At 41.1% G+C, this 20,219-nt stretch overlaps 1 protein-coding gene across 5 annotated transcripts in view; it reads right to left on the bottom strand.

The window, feature by feature from the left end:
* pum2 (pumilio RNA-binding family member 2) overlaps positions 1-20,219 on the bottom strand; it is a 29,302-nt gene that overhangs the window by 6,399 nt on the left and 2,684 nt on the right. Inside the window, exons 2-21 of one of the 5 annotated variants that reach the window (XM_088324577.1) lie at positions 19,757-20,113; positions 17,251-17,319; positions 16,974-17,079; positions 16,711-16,898; positions 14,666-14,838; positions 14,301-14,604; positions 14,136-14,229; positions 13,366-13,473; positions 13,127-13,272; positions 11,264-11,387; positions 11,055-11,195; positions 9,020-9,325; positions 8,726-8,953; positions 6,181-6,448; positions 5,550-5,679; positions 5,351-5,485; positions 5,118-5,255; positions 3,382-3,507; positions 3,126-3,197; positions 469-590 (exon numbers count right to left, since the gene is read on the bottom strand). In XM_088324577.1, the coding sequence (XP_088180703.1) occupies positions 469-590; positions 3,126-3,197; positions 3,382-3,507; positions 5,118-5,255; positions 5,351-5,485; positions 5,550-5,679; positions 6,181-6,448; positions 8,726-8,953; positions 9,020-9,325; positions 11,055-11,195; positions 11,264-11,387; positions 13,127-13,272; positions 13,366-13,473; positions 14,136-14,229; positions 14,301-14,604; positions 14,666-14,838; positions 16,711-16,898; positions 16,974-17,079; positions 17,251-17,319; positions 19,757-20,101 (3,323 nt within the window). In that variant the 5' untranslated portion in view covers positions 20,102-20,113. The remainder of the gene's footprint in view (positions 1-468; positions 591-3,125; positions 3,198-3,381; positions 3,508-5,117; positions 5,256-5,350; positions 5,486-5,549; positions 5,680-6,180; positions 6,449-8,725; positions 8,954-9,019; positions 9,326-11,054; positions 11,196-11,263; positions 11,388-13,126; positions 13,273-13,365; positions 13,474-14,135; positions 14,230-14,300; positions 14,605-14,665; positions 14,839-16,710; positions 16,899-16,973; positions 17,080-17,250; positions 17,320-19,756; positions 20,114-20,219) is intronic. The other 4 variants (XM_088324579.1, XM_088324578.1, XM_088324580.1 and 1 more) reach the window with 4 other exon arrangements.

Below are 20,219 nucleotides of genomic sequence, written 5' to 3'. Positions count from 1 at the left end.
ACAAAGGCTAACTTGGCAAGCTACAGCCTGCAGCCAAGTGGCTAACACAAGTTGCCACAGAAGTCAATAATAATAATAATAATTTCCTTTGTATTGTCATTCTTTGTAACAATGTACACAGAACGAAATGTCGATACACCTGACCCGTTGTAGCGAGTCGATGCAGCCGCAGCCAACAGAGGGCGCCGCCATTATAACAGAGGGGGAATAAAGGTGCCAGATTCCTGGATAACAGGATTCAATTACTCTCACATGTATTGCTCAGCCAAAAAAATCTTTATTTACACAGCTTACAATAACAAAAGCGGCTAGCTACGAGACATCGCCTACGACCAAGTGGCTAAGAGGAATGGCTAGAGAAGGAAACCGTGGTCTTTTTCACGAGGACTGAGAATATTCTGAATCTGATTTTGACACCACTGCTAGTGCTATATCACACACGCTGTGGCTTTAAGAGTAGGGTCTTACCTTGCAAATTTATGCTGACTCAACAAAAGGACTTTGCCGCGCACTTCCGCCACGATCTTGCTCTTGTCTTCGGGCCGACCGTGCTCCAAAACGTGCTGGATCACGTAGTTGCCGTACTGGTCCTGCGGGAGGGGGGCAAATCCAGGGGCCGATGAGAGATAGCCCCGGCACATTCACGACAGAGAAAATGGCGCGACACCGGTAAGATCATGCGTGGGGGGGAGACAAATGAGACACGCCCCCAAAAAGTTGACTATGATGTCATCACTGCGGAAGGTCGGATTAAATTGATGCCCCTAGCTTGCAAAAATCACTAGGGGTGTCGAACTTGAGACCCGTGGGCTGGATCAGGCCCGCGAGACGACGTAAGAGAAAAATGGGCTGCGGTTTTAAATATGTCCACTTGATGTCGCCAAAGCCAGGTACCAATCACTGATGCTGTGTTTCTTTCTTTTTCTTGTCTCTCTCTGTCTCCTACCACCTCTTTCTCTCCCTCTTATTTTTTCTCTTTCTCTCATCTTTTTCCTTTCTCTCTCTTTCCCTTATCTCTTACTTTCCCTCGATCTCTGTCTCTTTTTCTTATTCACTCTCTTTGTCAGTCTGTCCTTTTTCTCTCCATCCCTGTCTCTTGCTTTCTCTTCCTGTCTTTTATCTCTTTTTCAGTTCTCCCTTTTTCTTCACATCTTTCTCTCTTTCTCTGTTTCTATTGTGCCCTCTTCATCACTTTCTTTCCATCTTTTTTCGCACACAATCTCTCTCACTTGAATCTACCAGTCCAGACCTTGACAGAGTGTTTTTTCTACCATGTGGCTACCATGATTTTGACAACCCTGGGTTGGACGCTGCAATTGGCTCGTTGGAATTTGCTCTTAGATTTCCTGGGAGATTTTGCGATTACAGTAGACCCCCAGGATACACACTATGTTTTCACTTTGCGGTGGGAAACAAGATTTTTCTCCCAACACTCCTTTTCGTCACTGTACAAGGCTAAACTCCCTCCCACAATCCCCTTCTCTCTTCATTCCTTTCCAAATCTCATGTCCTTCATGAACCTGGTCAGCGATACAACACTTTTTTGTTTGCACCGTATTTAATAACTATGGGTCTCAAGACATAAATTGATGCTACTGGGACCACCATGGTATGAAGGAGGCACACGCATTGCTACCCTTGCTAAGTTGTAAGACCCTAACCCAAGCATGTCAAGCCGTCTCAATATAAATTTCCGAGTATGTCAAAAAAAGAAAGAAGTGAGTCTACTTCATTTCTATGAAAAGTTGGGATTTTTTTAAATACATTCAAAACAAATGCTCCCTTTGGCCGCTAGAGGGCAGTAAAGGATCTAGACTCAGCTTTAGTAGGCCTAGCCTAATTTTTCTGATGTATTTTAATCTTATTGCCTATACAAAGCTAAAGCTTTTTTTGTATTTCTTTTTTAGTAGTTTCAACCCAGTATGACAATTTAGGCAAAAATGCCATTTTTCCTTATCTCCCACTTGAGATTGGGTGGCGTAATGATGTTTTAGGTGTAAAACTCGTTTTAATCAATTGTTAAAATTAAGCAATTGAGGCATTCAATGCCAAACATGCATTTTTCTAACCCACTGTTTGTGATCAAATTTTAAAGGTCCCTGCCTGAAGCAATCAACAATTGGGTATATTGTTTACCATTTATAATCTTTTGTCTTCTCTCCCTCTGCATCCACCCACTACTCCACTGTACCAGCTCAAGTCATGTCACACAAAAAATAGAATTTTTATATATTCTTAACATGTTATATACACTCGTTTCATGTAAGAAGTACTTACTATACGGTATTACTAGGGTTATAGCGATCGAAGGGGAGTAGAAACCTTTATTTACTACTAAAGAACCAACCCAACTTACAGGTTTAAGTATTTGTTTAAAATATATAAATGTGCTTTACTTTAGACATTTTTATACAAATAATGTCTGTACTGTCAAAAAGTAATTTTAAAAACAATGTGTTTTATTACAAAACTTTATGAATAAAGGCACTGATCTACTTCACTTTACATAATACGTTGCTGCCATCAGGTAGCCATTATGGAAGACTGCATTTACCTTCCGCTTTCATCCTACACAAACCATATATTGATTCATTTCATGATCAAACATTATGAAAAAGCGCCAGGGAGCCACTAGGGAGCGCCAGAAACCCACATGAGGCTCCTGAACAGGTTTAGCAGGTGGAGAGTTCCAGCTTTCTAGCAATAGAAGGAATATTCCTCTGCAGAACACAATGTGCTATGAAACTACCCAAATCAGTGAACCAAGTTTGACCAAAGCACAAAATGTCACTGGATACTATTTTGTTATTGTTTTCATCCGGGATACCGGAGGCTCAAAGTCTAATTTTCTACCCCCGGTATACATATTTCACTGTAGAACAGCTTCATGTCGTATTTCGGGGGTCTACTGTCATTAAATTTGATCAAATGAAACATGTTAGGAAAAGGATATTTAAAAAGAGAAGAAGAAAAAGCCTTTGGAAATCCCTGTTGCCGATAGCAAGAAAGGAAAAGAAGGAGAAACACTGCAAATGATGGACTCCTAACAACTGGAAAGGAAAGAAAAAGGGATAGAAATCCTTGAGAGAGAGAGAGAGAGAGAGAGAGAGGCAAATTGTTCTGACCTTGAACAGTGCATCACGGGACACTGTATAATATGTTTTGGGGGTCATCTCCAATGATACGCCTTGATATTTCTGGATGGGATAGGTGAAGGAGAGGGAAGGGAGTGGGGATGTTTGAATATTTCACACGTCAAGATGTAATGAAGGCTAACAAAGCACACACACAATTTTTTTTTCTAGATTTTAAATGAAATGTTGGAGGCATGCTCAACAAATGATGAGACATGGGTTGTTTTTTTTCTGGACTTTCCCTTACCTGCCCCAGCTGCTCCGAGTGCTGATGCAGCTCTTCCAAAATTGGGAGAGTTTGCTCTTGGGTGCAGTGCTCCAGAATCCTTTGGATGACTCGACAGCCGTAAGGGTGCGTGGAGAGGACAAACACCTGCAAAACCAATAGATAAACTAAAAAAAAAAAAAAAAAAAAATACATACAGGAATCCTTTTTTTAAAAGAAAAAAAAACTTCAGTTTAAACCAAACCCCCACTAGGATTATTACTATAACAAAAATTGTTACAGATAATTATGCAAATATCTATTATCTAATTATATATATTATACAAAACACCTTGTGAATTATATTGTTTTTTGTTCAACTGCTACTGCTAAATGTTTTTGCACTTATTTTCATAGCAATATTGTAACAATGCCCTATTCTTCTTGATTGCATTATTATAACCAAGGCCTGTTTTTCCAAGCACTATGTTGTAATATATATATAATTTTTTCCCTATTTTTCATGATAGTCTTATCGTTTTTCTCCTGAAAGTCGTTCTATTGCATGCTTTACCCTGGAGTGCCATATCAGATCTTGTTGCATGCAATGTTTCACAACGTAGTTATCAATGAAAATAAAGACAATTCTATTCTATTCTATAATCAGTGTCTGAAATAACGCCTGCCCGGACGCCCGGGGCGTGCATCTTTTACATCAGGCGTACAAATTACTAAACGTCTACGCCCGGGTGGCCGACAACTTTTTCAAGGAAAAAAAAAGAAAAGATTATTTTTCAGATCAAACGTTTGCTTTATTCCGATTTTGAAATCTTCGTTTGGTTTGGACATTTCAGAATTTCTGTTCTTATGGCAATTTGCATAATCGGAAGCCAATCAGAAGCCTGCATCAAATAACTTTGTGCTTCCGGACTTTCCAAAGCGTTATAAGGTCTTGCATTTGCATATCATTTTCCAAAGTAGACGCAACAGAGAACACAAGAATATTGAATAAGGGGTAAGGAATCAAGCCAAAACCTCAGCCCCAGAAGAAAGATTCTAAAGAAGCTAACAAAATTTATGACACTACGAAACGTAAATTAAAATTTCAATTTCAGACACTGCTATAATTGAGCTTATTTCCTTATTAAACAAATAATCAACAAAACTTAATAAATTATGACATTTAATCAGAACCACTTTATTTTTTATGTTAGGAAAAGCTTGATCTTTAAAAATATACAAATTGAATGAAAACTGACAATAAAGAACCATTTTTTTTACCCCAATGCACCTAATAATGTATATTTTTATCAAATCAAAAATACAAATACTATTTTTAAAATGACAATTGAAATTTTCTTACATTTCATTTGACAAATAGTAAAAAATCTAGTATGTAAAAGAAAACCAATGAAAAATAAAATGCAAGAAATTTGTCATCAGTGTTTTCCATGATCTCCAAAAAATGTGAGAAAAAAAAAATAATCTAGGATAACAAAAGACTTTACATTTTTTACAATTTAAAAAACAAGGAAAAGTTAAAAAAAATCTGAAAAGGTAATGCCAACAAACTAAAAAAATATATATTAATATCGTCGAAAAATTGAAACAAATGTACATCTAGCAAAACAACAACAACAAAGTAAAATCCAAATTAGATTTAAAAAGAAAATACAATAACCATTTTTGGGGAATTGTTTACCTTTTTATAAAATGGTTCAAAACATTGCGAAAAATTTGCATTTTAACTAAAATCCAATAATATCTAGTCAACGTACCTGGCCTTGGAAGGCATCTATAATAAACTGCAAGGCTTGAGGCTGGACACACTCGATGCACTTCTGCACCACGTGGTTCCCGTTCTGATCCTTAACACACTTCAAAACGTGGCCGTCCAGCTCACGAACGATGTCGCTCTGAAATCCCCCCCCAAATAAAAAAACGTTTTGGCATCGACATCCTCCAAGAATTATGAAAGCATGCAGACTTTTTAAGAATAAATTTCACTTACAATTACCTGCTGGTCAGAAGAAATGGACTCCAAGGCTTTTTGAATAACCCGGCAACCGTACATCTGGAGAGCCAGAGGGAGGACGTGGCCACGGATGCGGGTTGCAAGAGCCAGCTTCTGGTCTGCGCTTCCAAACTGGAACATGGAAGCCACAATGTTAAAATGGGATCAGCGAGGAAAGTCAGGGGTCGCAACCCACCTCAAAAAACTTCTGGATGACGTAGTTCCCGAACACGTCCGTCATCAGCTGGTAGGCTGCCTGGAGGATCTCTCCGAAAACCATCTGTCTCTCGGCAGGGCTGGCCCTCTCCAGCTTCTGTTGGATGAATCTGGGAGGAGAGCATAATGACACTAAATAGAATAATTGTAATCGTACATACATATTCCTTGTGTGAGATAGAACGAGGATAAAAATAATTGACAGGGAATTGTATTTGCTCAAGAAAAAGTAACATATATACTTTTATCATCTCTTAATTTGGATTCCAAGGAGTTAGGGCACAAAATTTACAGAATAGTTTCATCTTTGTACAAACTAGGGGTTGGCGGGCAAAATTGTTGAATGAGCCATATTGAACCTAATAAAAAACATTTTATTTTATCCGCAACAAATTAAAAGCTTTACACAAACCTTATAAAGGAAGGCAACATGTACCGTATATAGTGTTTAAATTTATATTCAGTGAAAAATGTTTTTCTAAATCATAATTTATTCAATTCAATTTAGTCAATTTTATATTGTCTAATTTATGTCAAATATCCCACTGCTTTTCTACATCGAACAATCCCCGAAAACATCCCGAAATAACAACAAAAGTTCCTCCCCTAACCTGGATCCATGCTGGTCTTGAGAGAACTCCACCATGTGTCCGGGCAGATCTCGGAGTTGCAGGTTGGGGAAGCGGTTGTTCCGGAAGTCTTCTAGGAGACGGCTGCGGCCGGACGGCATCACGTCCGAGCGGCTGTAGCGGGGTCGGGACGGGGGGAAGAGCTGGCTGCTGGAATTGAACAGGCTGGACGTCCCGCCGGCGCTCCGGTACTTGGCCTCGGCGCCGGGCGCTGCAGAGATGAAGCGCCCGCTGCCATTTGTCAGGCCGCCTAGGATGACAAAAACAGGGTGTGTTGATCACAATTTTTACAACCAATGAGTGGAACAATACTGCCTCTTGATCCAAACCTGACCCCTCTCCAGGTCGAGTCAATAAACCTCTTGTTCAGTTCAGGCTCTTTATTAGCAGCTACATCAGTTCTCCAATTAATTCTCAGGCTAGCCTTGCTTATGCATCTTCTTAACTCTTCCAAATAACAATAATGTATAAGTAGAACAATAGTAACTATTGGTATGAACTCCCCACCTTTCCATGTCCTGTCAATATTTTTTTTTGCCTAGTTTAGCCACTTTATTAACAACTCTGTCCTCTGCAAATTGTCACTCTAGCATTGTGTGTATGGCTTAAGGACAACAAAAACGTTTAGGGGAACATTATTTCCTTTCGGTTCAAACACTCTCTGTGCTCGCAGTGGGCCGATCAAAAGCTGAAATTTGTCTGAAAGCTAAGGCAATTTACTTCTCAAATTCAGTCAGTTATTCTTAAAACAAATAAATACGGCACATTCTATCCAGGTAAGAGTTAGCATTACCATCCAGCCTCACTTTAGCAGTTAGCATCGCTGAGCCTAACACGAGAGGCTATTGCCGACTAACATTTGTAGGTTTGGTCGTTAGCATTAGCTAATTTTCCCTTCGACTCCTTTCGCAAATACAATAACATCCACAACATCCCGAGGGATATACAGAGACCACCGGATCTCCCTGGGTGATCTGCCTGCCGACAACGACGTAGCAAAAGTAATAGGCTGCCAGTCGGGTCTGGGCTAAGAAGGCGACCACACAGACCAGCGCTCCCAAGCATGTTCCTAACCAACGCCAGATCCATTGTCCACAAAATGAGTGAATTTGAGCTGCGGATCGCCACCAACAGCGTCCGGAATTGGAGTATTTTTGTCATCACGGAGTATTGTCTTTCCCGACGCCGCATTACAACTAGCAGGACGTACGCTTCACCGGCACGAATGAGACGGAGACTCCGGTAAAAACAGGGGTTTGGGACTATGCGCTACAATAACGGCCGAATCATTGACACACACTGCTCACTCAATAGAGTTTCTAGCGGTATCGCGTAGACGCTTCTATCTACCGAGAGAGCCAACTGTGGTCATTGTGCTTGCTGTTTAGGTTCCACCAGATGCTAACGTTCCACCGGATGCTAACGTTAGTACAGCGCTAAATGCCCTGCCCGCTGCTATCAATAAACAGCAGCTTTCACACCCCAACGGAGCTTTTATCGTCGCCCGCTACTTTAATCGGGCATGTTTATGGACTGTACTTCCCAAATCCATTCAATACGTGGACTGAGCAATTAGGGGGAAAAAAAACACTGGACCGTGTATACGGTAAGATCAAACATCCACTTGGATCCGCCCATCTCTGTCTGTCCCTCACCCCCTCATACCCCCCCCCCTCCGGAGGAAACAAAGCCTATACAACAAAGACAGTTAAAACATCTTCTTTGTTCCTTTATCTCTTTGTTTTCCTTATCCTCACTGTAAAATGTGGAACTGGAGTTGTCCAATTTCGTTGTCACACTATATCCCATGTTGTAACAATGACAAAAAAGGTATATTCTATTCTATACAAATAAACATGACTTGACTATTACAGAAGACAAAAAATATATAATTTGTGCAATGGAAATGTGAGCACAGAATTGAGTAAACGCTGAATTTCGGTCTTATTTAGAACATTATTTTCGCAATGCACCGGGAGGAAAAATAATTACTTGGCAGGACCTAGATATGGAGAAGTAAATCTTTGAGTGGTCTGGAGCCAAAATGGATATGGAGCGCCTCTGCTCAATGTTCCAATTGGAGGCTCTCAAGATTGCACAATCCAGTTCAAGAAATCTAAAGGCTTTACTGCTTCAACAGGTTAGTGTACACGTTTCTCTTCTTTTTCTTTTACTATGTGGCTATTTTAAAGCTGTTTCAAAGGGTCTGCTTCGTTGAGAGTAAGTGTGCTATTTTTTTGGACTACATAGTTCTTTTCAATGTAATGCGCTACATTATGGTGTCAGTAATCTGAAGGGTACAGTAATTACTTTTTAAATGAGGTAACTAGTAACTGCAACTAACTGCTCCAAGAGCTAGTTTAGCCTGGCCTTTTGGTTTGAATGCTCTCTTGGCTCGACGGGGGCCGTTCAAAACTGAAATTTGGTCGAAAATGAAGGCACCCCCCCCCCCAAAGTTTTAGTCGAAGGTGGCGTCTTTCCAAAACTGAGGCACCATTATGACGGGAGAAAAACGTGCTCCTCTCACCTAGATGAAGGCTAGAGGAGGACCCGTGGGAAGAAGGAAGAGAAGGTGGAGGGGTAAGAGGCGAGTGCCCTGGGGTCAGTCCGATGGGGCTTGGGGAGGACGAATAACCCAGGCTGTTATAGAAGGGCTGCCCGATGGGAGTTAAACTGCTGCTGCCGCGCTTGTAGAGGTCGGAACTTGTCAGTAAGGAGTCCCGGCGTGACACACTGCTACTCGTGGAGCTCGCCACTGAAAGAAGAAGGAAATGATTTTAAATTCTGAAATCAAACCCCACAGGTCGTCTTGTCTCCCGACCTGAAGATCCGAATCCCCCGAGAGCGGACGCCAATCCCACGCCGAGTGAGTTGCCGGTACCGCTGAAGCCCAGCGAGGAGCTATGCGGAGGGGGTGGAGCTGATGTGTGGGAAAAGAGCGAGCTGCTCTGGGAGGTGTTGGCGACTGAGCCTGAGCCGTAGAAGGAGCTGGAGGGCAGGCCGCTGTTCTGTGGAGGAGCCTGCTGCTGTTGTGGCTGCGGCTGCGGCTGAGGCATGGAGCGGTACATGCCGTTGGCCGGCGGACCTGACATGTTGTTGCCGGAACCCGATGCAGACACTGCAGCTGCTGGCCACAAGGGCAAGAAATGGTTAATTCAAAGGCTAGATTCCTCAGTAAGTTGAAAAAAACGACGTTATATGTTATTTATATCATGTCTTTTGTGATAATTATTTCATATACAAGGTACACTGGACTATAAGGCACATGGAAATATGATTAGAAGCCATTTGAGACTCTTTGTGATCAGATCTACAAATAAACATGACTTGACAAAATGTAAGTGAGTAAAGTATTTGTACAATAAATGACCAATCAGAACATATCACAATTTTGCAACATTGGATGCAACAGGAATCAATTCCATATCACAACAGGAAGCACGCCAGAGCCTTTCCACTTTTTCACTGAGGATGTAGCCTTCATTTGGTTTTATCTGATCATCATACCATTTTTAGTAGCGGTACAAAATACTTAGTCTTATATTTGGGCCAGGCCGCAGGAATATTGTCAGACATTAAACCGGTCCGTGGTACCACAGAAAAACAATCCTGGATCGCTGAAGTTTTAACAACACGCACAAGAATCGGGACTGAATGAAGAGAAAGGCATTGTGGAAAGTATTTTGGCCGTAGTAAAATATGAACGAATGCATGATCACACACATTTAAACCCTTTGTCACTTCCAATGCATCGTCTGAGCATAAAACAAAGCTAAACAAAAATGTATACCAATTTTTATTCAATGTGTGAATGAGATAAACCAAAATGCCATTTGTCAGATACGGCGCTCTGCCCGTTGCAATCAGGGTATTATTTCTGTTGCATCCACCATTTTATGCAATTGTGGACAACTACATTTTGTTCTGGTCAACTATAAATGTATCAAACAATTTATAATTGCACAAATATAGTAACCGCATTTCCAAATTTGTCCACATTTAAGGCACATTTGATTATAAGGCGCGTGTTCAAATTTCTGCCCAATTTGGGTTATTTGGTGAGCCCAACTTCTATTTTTGTCAGATGTGTTTTTCTTTTTTTAACCCACCAAGAATGAACGCCAGGGAATGGCTTTGGTCTTGCTCACAAAATGCTGTTCATAAAAATTAAACTATACTGTCAACACCCAAATATCATCACTTGGAAAAATATATATATCAGGGTTATTGTTACACAATTTTAAAAAAAGTCTGAACATGTTATGTAATTTTGATTTTTTTTTTTTAATTGTTATTTCTTATTGTATGCATTATTTTAAATTATTTTTATTGGCTTTATTTTTTCAATCATTTTTCTATTCATACATTTATAATTTTCAGTTTGATTTCTTTCATATGAGCTCTTTCTTTTATTTTACTTTTTTACACATGCGTTTCTTTAATTTTCATTCAATTCGTATTTTCTATTTATTTTAAAATTACTTTTGTAAAAATCCCAAGAACCCATCACTTGTGAGATATTTTGAGAACAGGTCCACGAGCACCTCAGCTGTCCTTAGGTGGCACACTGGCCATCTCCCGTCCTAAATAGTTTTAATTCAAATTCAAAGTGTTTATTGTCATGTGCACAGTAAAGAACCACCTTTCCCTGCACAATGAAATTCTTAATTTGATGTCCACACAGTTGCCAGCGTAAAAAACAGAAACTATAAACTACTGTATACACAAGTATACATAAAAGAATATTAAGGGGGCAAATTACAAGCCTGGACATGGCATACATGTGATCAGTTGTGAAACCTCTTCCAAGTAATGGATAGCACGCTGAATTGTCCATATACTGACACTGTACTTACCCGCCTGCGCTGCTGCAGGATTGATCAGGAGCGGAGTCTGGACTAAACGAACGGGTCCCCCGAGGCCAGTTCGGGCGCTGGGGCCCATTACCAGAGCGCCGGTCTGGTCGTAGTACGCGGCAGGGGCCAGCACTTGATAACCTGAGAAATGAAACGGGTTAGTCTAATAGCTGAAAAACGGTGCCGGGGTGGGTTGGACTAGCACCGACCGGGCATTCCCGCATATGCCAGTGCGGTATTGGCAGCGGCAGCAGCAGCCGCCAAAGATTCCTGCTGACTTTGTTGACCTTGGCCGGGCGTGAGAGGACGCTGGTTGTTTCCTGTGCGCATTACCTGGAGAAAGAAAGCTTAATCACTTTAAAAATACATGGAACAATATCATATTATACACATATACATAATATATTATATTCCCTTTTTAATAATAATTTTATTTTGCCCTCTGGTAGACGCTAGAGGTGCATCAAAGTTAAAACCAAAAGTATGAGAAACAGTTTCTTCCCAAGAGCCATTACAGGGTTCGTACACCTTTTACAAAATTCGAGCACTTTTAAAGACTTTCAAAGCCAAAATTCTAACTTTTCAAAGACCATTAAAAGGAAACAACCCAGTGTGAATGATGTATTTTGCAGAGCCACAAAATATATCTGCAATTTTTAATTTTGCGCGTGCAATTATCAAGACGGATTTTTAAATCTTGACTAAATCGCGAATATAGTTGTTTTGAGACTAATCCTTCCTCAGGAGATGTCTGGGTAAAAGGTCTGAGGTCATGAGATCAAACCTCATGTGGAGTTTGCATGTTCTCCCCGTGCTTGCGTGGGTTTCCTCCGGGCACTCCGGTTTCCTCCCACATTCCAATTGTCCCTAAGTGTGAATGAGCGAGCGAGTTGTCTGTCATTGTGTGCCCTACGACTGGCTGGCATCCAGTTCAGGGTGTCCCATTCCCACTGCCCGAGGATAGCTGGGATGGGCTCCAGCACCCCTGCGACCCTACTGAGGAAAAGCAGTGCAGATAATGAATGGATGGAGGAGCCACATTTTCATTTGCAGAAAGCGTTTCCTATGACAACTCACCACTGGGAAATCATTCCCTTAATTTTTTGCATGGCCCATAGTAAATTAATAAACATTTTATAGTGCCCTGCTCAGGTGTAGCATGCACCGGCTCTCTTGAAGCGACCCACAGGGTGTGAAGAAGCTTCATAGGACAATGCACTACAATCTAATGCCAGCTGCAGTAAATTACAAAGGAAGAAGAACTGAGATTAAAAAGTGAAGCCACCGAAGAGCACAGTTGGGCAACAATTTCAAACATTTACAAGCACTTCAACCAAAATTCAAGCACTTTTCAATCCTTGAAAACACAACAGAAAAATGTAAGCAATTTCCAGGCTTTCAAGCACCTGTGCGAACCCTGCATTACCACCTTGAACATCTAAGAAATCATAAGAACAATGTACTGTACAACTGCTGGCGAGAATATGCACAGATTCAGTATACATCATTAATAAATTATTTTTGTCAATCTCTTCTTACATTTTTTTATTTATGTTACTTTGCACTGAGAGGAGAAGCCCTCGGATTTTGTTGTATTATTGTATCATGAAAATTAAGGCAATACATTTGATGTGTATTTTATATTAGCATTTATTCTATTACTATAAACTTTATTTATTGAAAATTATCTTTTATTTTTAATTGAAACTTTTGAGGTAGGGCCGAGCAAAAAACAGGCATGAAAATGGGTCAGTACTTAAAAAGGTGAGAACGGTGAATCTGTGGATAACTCACAACTGTCCCAATTTCTCATTAAAAAGCGATATAAATTTTGGGTAAACTTTTTCTCAGTTTAAACTAAGCATTTAGGGTGAAAAACATTGTTTAATACATGTGGGAATAATTAAAATCATTTATTGACAACTACGAGCACAATACTAACAAAATTTTCTTCAATATTGTTTTCGCCATTCTCTATCATCCGTCTCTGCTACGAGAATAAAAAAAGTGTGATCATGAGGTAAAATGTTCACAAATACATTTGTTGGGGCAGCCTATTCTGGCGACATTACCTGAGGTTGGCCAGGTCCTGGTCCCTGATTGGATGCTTGTTGATTGGCAGAATGATTGGCAGTAGATGTGGCCTGTTGCTGGAAAAGGTTGGCTGGGTACACACCCCAAGGGACACCGTAGTACTGTGGTGGAACCACTGTGGGCCCTGTTGGGGGGCGGGATATTATATTCTCGTTTTTTTGGGGACAGAAAATAAAAAGGCGTGATCGATTTAAAGAGAAAGGGTGTGGGATATTACCTGCAAGAGTAGCTGCCGCTGCCAACCCTGCTGCGGTGTAGGGATCCGCTCCATGAGGTGCGGCATTAATGATGTAAGGGTTTGGCACAAATGCAGGGGCGAGGCCAGCTAAATTATGAGAAAATAAAATCAATAGTGAGATTCAAATTATTAGCAGAATACAGCACAGTAATCTAGTTTGTAGTTTCCACCACTGGATTAATCAATTACACAAGAACCTTGGTTGATGGCCTCCCCACCTTGAGTTTACTTTACGTGTGTAAAAAGATGTTTTTTGGTCCCTCTGTACCAGATTTTCCTCACCACACAACATCAACATTATTTTGCAGCCTCGCACGTCTCAAAGATGCCTGTCTGCTCCTTGTCGATGTCACACAAGATCCTGGTCTGCTATTGGTTTGTGTCAAGGCATCATGAAAATGCAGATATGCTATTGGCTCAACAACTCCCCCCAAAATGTTCCCTTCCTCTCGCTTCGTTTGGTTCAGGATCTTGTTGAACAAAGTTGAATTTCTTTAGCTATGAGTCTCAAAACTTGCAGTAATGTTAAAAGAAGAAGCAAAAACATGACAACCGCGGAAACAAAACTCGATTTAAAGAATACGAAAAAAAGCACGCAAATCACTACCCTCGCCAAGTTGCGTAGCTGTATCCCCTTCCATACGACAGTTTTAAAGTACGATCACCACCTCAGAACAGAATAATGTATACCGGGGTGTCTACTGTACTTGATTAAAACAACCCCCTCGGTAAAATCAGGTCAAACTTACCAAGGTGCTGCTGTTGAGCTGCTGCCAGGGCATACTGTTGCTGCTGGGCTGCAGTGAGCTGCTGAACGGTGAGTTGATTTGACCGCTGAAATAACTGGAGAGAAGACCAAAAGGGTTAAGAATCTGCTGCGGATGAACCTACGTTTTTTATTCTGTAACACGGACCTGCTGCTGTGAGTTATAGTCAAATAATCCCATCGGTGTACCGGAGGAGTCCACCTGAATCTGGTTGCCGGCATATTCAAACTGGAGGGATTCCACGCCGGCTTGTTGCTCCATGCCGCCCATGCCATGGGCTTCCTGGTTTTGAAAGTCCTCCACTGGGCCCTTGTTGTGGTTCTGCTGTTGAAGTGCGTGGGCGTGATGAGCGTGGATGTGGTGCTGGGCCATCATCTCCAACCCTGACTGATTGGGGCCCATCCTCTCCACAGCCTCTGTTGGAGAAGCCTGGCGGCTACCCGGAGTTGGACTGAAGCGCAAGCGAGTTCCGTTAGCATGTTATAAACCCATCAAAGATGTTGCAAACGTACTTGAAGTCTTTGCAATCTCTGTCCATGCCGTTTAATAAACCCCTTCCGTTGGCCATTGCGGGATCGCCGTCGTCCCCCACCTTCATCTCAGGACTTTTGTCTTCTTCAAAAGGAGAGACTTTCTCGGGGCCATCGTTTTTCTCTCGGCCGTCCTGGTCCGCATCACCTCCACCCTGTATTAGAAATACCACAAGTATCAGTATGAAAGATGGTCTGGGCTAAGGGTGAACCAAAAAAAAAAAAAATCACCCAGAGAAAACTTGGGGATTGGTTCTGAAAATAGCCAACCGGCGATACATTTCTAAGAAATTGTATAATGTGAAATGTTTACAGAAAGCGGTTTATATAATGTTATTATCCAGCTCCAGGATACAGCGGTCTACCTCCTTAAGACGTTCTTACCTTACTATTTGGAATTAGTTGTTTATTTGTCCCCTCTTAATGGCATTTTCCCCACTATACAACATCAACAACATTTTTGCATACCCAAAAAAATATTAAATCAAATGTTGCGGTGTTGGTGCATTTCTAGGGTTATACCTCTAAGATATAAATGCAGACCATTTACCATATAAGATACCTGTCTTCTATAAGTTGACATCATATAAAATGCTGGTATGATATAGATATAGATAGATAGATACTTTATTCATCCCCGCAGGGAAATTCACACTTCCAGCAGTATCCCTGCACTGGAGAACAAAAGAATACAATACAAATACCCAATGTGACGTGTTAATACCCAATGTAACGTGTTATATAGAGTATCTAGATCAGGGATCAGGAACCTTTTTGACCCAAAGAGCCATAAAAGCAAAAAATGTTTTAAAAAGAAATTAAGAGAGCCACATCATATACTTTCAGACAAAATTGGAAAAAAAATCTGCCAAACACGCTCTCTGGACAAAAGCTAATTACCGGTATTCTGCACATTTTATTTCACTGTGTGTCATTTGATGATTTAATCAAATGTATGCAATGATAATAATGCCAAATCCTGTGTCAATGTAAATATGCCATTTACAATTTGTATTCCACCTTCAGTTAAGAGTGTTGAGGCAATTTTTTCCATGAAATTTGTCCTTAATAACGGTTTCAAAACAATGTGCATGCAAAGTTCTTTTGTAAAAATGTCACAAATTACTGCAAAGGATAAGCATATGGTCATATTCACTTTCGGTGTAGTGTGCACTGAGCGAAAGAGAGAGAAGGAAGTGCCTTGCGCTGTGTGCAGGGATCCGCCCACCTGTACTGCTCACCCAATCAAAGTCGTTTGCCAGTGTTTTTATTTACCAGTTTAAATGGTTTCTTATTGAACTTCTGCATTAAGTTGCTTCGGCTTGATATGGACCAAAATCGGGATGAAATCACTTGACTTTGGAACGCCACAGAGAGATGTGCGATAGTTACATTTTATTTCGGAGCTATATGTACTCATGAAAAGAGCCATATATGGCTCCCGAGCCATAGGTTCCCTACCCCTGATCTAGATAGTGCTACACAGAATACACACTGCAATGAAAATACGGTAATATGCAATGTGGGGGGTGTGGTTTAATGTGGGCCTTTACTCCGTCGGATGGAGTTAAAGAGCCTCATGCCATGAGGAAAAAAAGATCTCCTCAGCCTGTGTCGCTGAAGCTGTGTATATTATTGGTTTGTGTCACTGCATCATGAAAATGCAGATAGACATTGAGGGAGGTAGTTCAGCCAATAGCATTTCTCTTCGCCTCGGCTGCATTATTTTTACTGCTTTTATTTGCTAAGGCTTGTGCTAAGGGATAAGTAAAAACATGACCAGGGAAACGAAGCTTTTGCAGCTTTCGTTCTCTCTGAGGTCGTATAAGATACCATATGAGTATGATACATCAGAATTCCCTATTTTTGGAATGCAGCGTGTGATTGTTTAGCTCCACTTCTAGAAACTTAAAAGTACTAACATAATAACAAAACATATATACTAGGTATACTATTTTTGCAGCTCATTTCATTTCTGGACACAGATTAATAAACATACAAGTAAAATTTGAAACACCCCAACTCACATAGCCGCCGTTCCTGTACCGAGAGTCCATTTTGTCGCCAGGAGACGAACTCAGGACGTACTCCACCATGCTGACGCCCAGGCCTCCGCCTTCCGAGCGAGGCGAGAGCACAGAATTAGCATCGCCGTTCCCGTGGAAACCCTGACCCGGGCGCTGCTGGACCATGATGGGCTGGGAGACTGAATGGTCTAAAAGAAATACGCTGACGTCAGAAATCTACTAAGCGAGTTATTAAAAACGGATCATGAATAGGAATGACTCACGTGAAGTAGCCCATGCATTGTCCCTCCACTCCTCTCCGAGGAGCATTCCTTTCCTTCCGTCCTTCGCAAGCTCGTCGGAATCCCAGAGCTTTTTTGCTGGCAAAAGCTTGAAATCAAAAGAAAAAATGGTAGATTAGAGAAGGTATTTGCACGGGGTGTAGAAATGAATACAAAATAAAATTCTATGTATTTTAGAGATCTTTGATAGTCTTAAGATGAATCATTTAGAGTATATCTTAATAATTAGAAAACATTATTCTATAATAAAAAAGCCTACCTCTCCCATTCCTCTGGACTCCAAAGCAAGAGCTTGAAAGTCATAGTTCATTTCATCCACGGCACGGACCTGAAGAAGAAATAAACATATGTGGTCAAGGGTGCAGGATTTTACTAGTTTTTAATACAGAGCAGCTCACCAACAATAGTTTAACAATCAATCGGTTAATTGATTAAAGATCGAAAAGTCTGACTTTTTTCTTTCTATCTATCTATCTATCTACAGGACTGTCTCAGAAAATTAGAATATTGTGATAAAGTTCTTTATTTTCTGTAATGCAATTAAAAAAACAAAAATGTCATACATTCTGGATTCATTACACATCAACTGAACTATTTCAAGCCTTTTATTATTTTAATATTGCTGAATTTGGCTTACAGCTTAAGAAAACTCAAAAATCCTATCTCAAAATATTAGAATATCATGAAAAAGTATACAAGTAGGCTATTCAACTAATCACCTGAATCATCTAATTAACTCGAAACACCTTGCGAGGGTTTCCTGAGCCTTAAAAACACTCAGCTTGGTTCAGTAAACTAAATCACAAGTATGGGGAAGACTGCTGATCTGACTGCTGTCCAGAGGACCATCATTGATACCCTCCATCAGGAGGGTAAGACACAAAAAGAAATTTCTCAAAGAGCAGGCTGTTCACAGAGTGCAGTTTCAAAGCATATCCACAAAAAGTCTGTTGGAAGGGAAAAATGTGGCCGGAAACGCTGCACAACCAAGAGAGATGACCGCAGCCTTAACAAAATTGTGAAGAAGAGCCGCTTCCAGAATTTGGGGGAGCTTCAAAGACAGTGGGCTGAAGCTGGAGTCCAGGTATCAAAAGCCACAGTTCACAGACGTGTCAGGGAAATGGGCTACAATAGCCGTATTCCCATGGTCAAGCCACTTCTGAACTCAAGACAACGGAAGAAGCGTCTGACTTGGGCTATGGAGAAGAAGCACTGGACAGTTGCAGAGTGGTCCAAAGTCCTCTTTTCAGACGAAAGCAAATTTTGCATTTAATTTGGAAGTCAAGGCGCCAGAGTCTGGAGAAAGGCTGGAGAGGAGCAAAATCCAGTTTGCTTGAAATCCAGTGTGAAGTTCCCACAGTCAGCAATGGTTTGGGGAGCCATGTCAGCTGCTGGTGTTGGTCCACTGTGTTTCATCAAGTCCAGAGTAAATGCAACTGTGTACCAAGAGATTTTAGAGCACTACATGCTTCCATCTGCTGAAAAGCTCTATGGAGATGAGAATTTCATTTTCCAGCATGATCTGGCACCTGCCCACAGTGCCAAAACCACCAGTAACTGGTGCACTGACCATGGCATCACTGTCCTTGATTGGCCTGCTAATTCCCCTGACCTGAACCCCATCGAGAATTTGTGGGATGTAGTTAAGAAGAAGATGAAAGACACCAGACCTACAAATGCAAATGAGCTGAAGGCCGCTATCAAAGCATCCTGGGCATCAATAACACCTCAGCAATGCCACAGGCTGATTGCCTCCATGCCACGCCGGATTGATGCAGTAATCCGTGCAAAAGGATTCCCAACCAAGTACTGAGTGCATCAATGGACATTTTCAAATGTATGATTTAGTTTTGCTGTTATAAAATTATTTTTTTACTTGGTCTGAGGAAGTATTCTAATATTTTGAGATAGGATTTTTGAGTTTTTTTTCAGCTGTAAGCCAAAATCAGCAATATTCAAATAATAAAAGGCTTGAAATAGTTCAGTTGATGTGTAATGAATCCAGAATGTATGACATTTTTGTTTTTTTAATTGCATTACAGAAAATAAAGAACTTTATCACAATATTCTAATTTTCTGAGACAGTCCTGTATTTATCTATCTATCCAGGTCATATCCCTCGAGATGGGTGACCGACAGCAAGACAAACACATACCCCCCCAAAAAAACACAACAACAACAACAACAACAAATAAAATAAAAAAAACAAAGAAAATTACAAAGGTTTTTTTTTTACATACGGAAATTATGTCCAAAAACTATTTTAACACAAAACTAGGATTTTTTTCTTTGTTATGTTTGCTGATCCTTTTTTTGATGATAAAAAAATGGAAATGGACATGTTTTCACATAATGTCCCAGCACTGTAATATAATGTACGTTTTAAAATGTACTAATGGGAAGTTATAACAAAAACAAAGTCATACAAATTAATAAAACTGACCAACAATAAACAAAAGCTGTTGGTATCTTTTTGCAGAGCCAAAGTGGAGAGCATACGGGAAGATGGCATCACGGTAGGGTATGCTGGGTTAACAAGTCATCAACACAGCCCCAAAAAATCATCGGCTACTCTCTGCCCTATCTGGAGGACCTTTCCGACCGCAGCAAAGCTGACAATATAATTCCGCTCACCCTGACCGCTGCCTCTTTTAAACCTTGTATTACTTGTTTATCCTGGAGTGCCACGTCTAATCCCGTTGTAAACGAAATGGCAATAGACAATTAATATTCAAGTAAAAAAAAAATCTGACATTTGACTGCACCTGATCAACATGATTTGGGTCCCCGGTGGGCCAGCGATGCTTGCCGGGTGCGCAACCCCCGAGCTGCTCCCCGGGCTGTCTCTGGAAGAAGTAACCGACTGTAGCGTCGTCTTGCGAGCGGCCGCTCAGCGGTGGCTGCGGAGTTCCCGGCGCTGGGTTTCCCGCCCTGTCCATGCCCTGTAAGTGGGGGGGCCCGGGAGCCTGGCCAGCCACTGCGGCCAGGGGCCCTCCGCTGTGGACCCGGACCACTCCAGCCTCAGGAGCACCGTTGGCATGCAGCATCCCAGCTCTCGTCTCCTGCCAGGCCACGTCATTCATACCTAGGATGCTGCATGGAATGCTCATTCCACGGGAAAGCTTACAGAGAACAGGGAGATAATATTCCTATTGTTTAATTATGCAGTACCATCTTAGAGGTTTTAGTCAAGTACAGTAGACCTCCGGGATAAATATTCCTACTGTT

This window comes from Urocampus carinirostris, chromosome 20 (genome assembly GCF_059441175.1).
Source record: "Urocampus carinirostris isolate Australia breed hairy pipefish chromosome 20, RoL_Ucar_1.0, whole genome shotgun sequence".
In the NCBI taxonomy this organism is placed as follows: domain Eukaryota; kingdom Metazoa; phylum Chordata; class Actinopteri; order Syngnathiformes; family Syngnathidae; genus Urocampus; species Urocampus carinirostris.
Note: the sequence above shows the minus strand (reverse complement) of the source record. Positions and strands in the feature narration are given on the sequence as shown.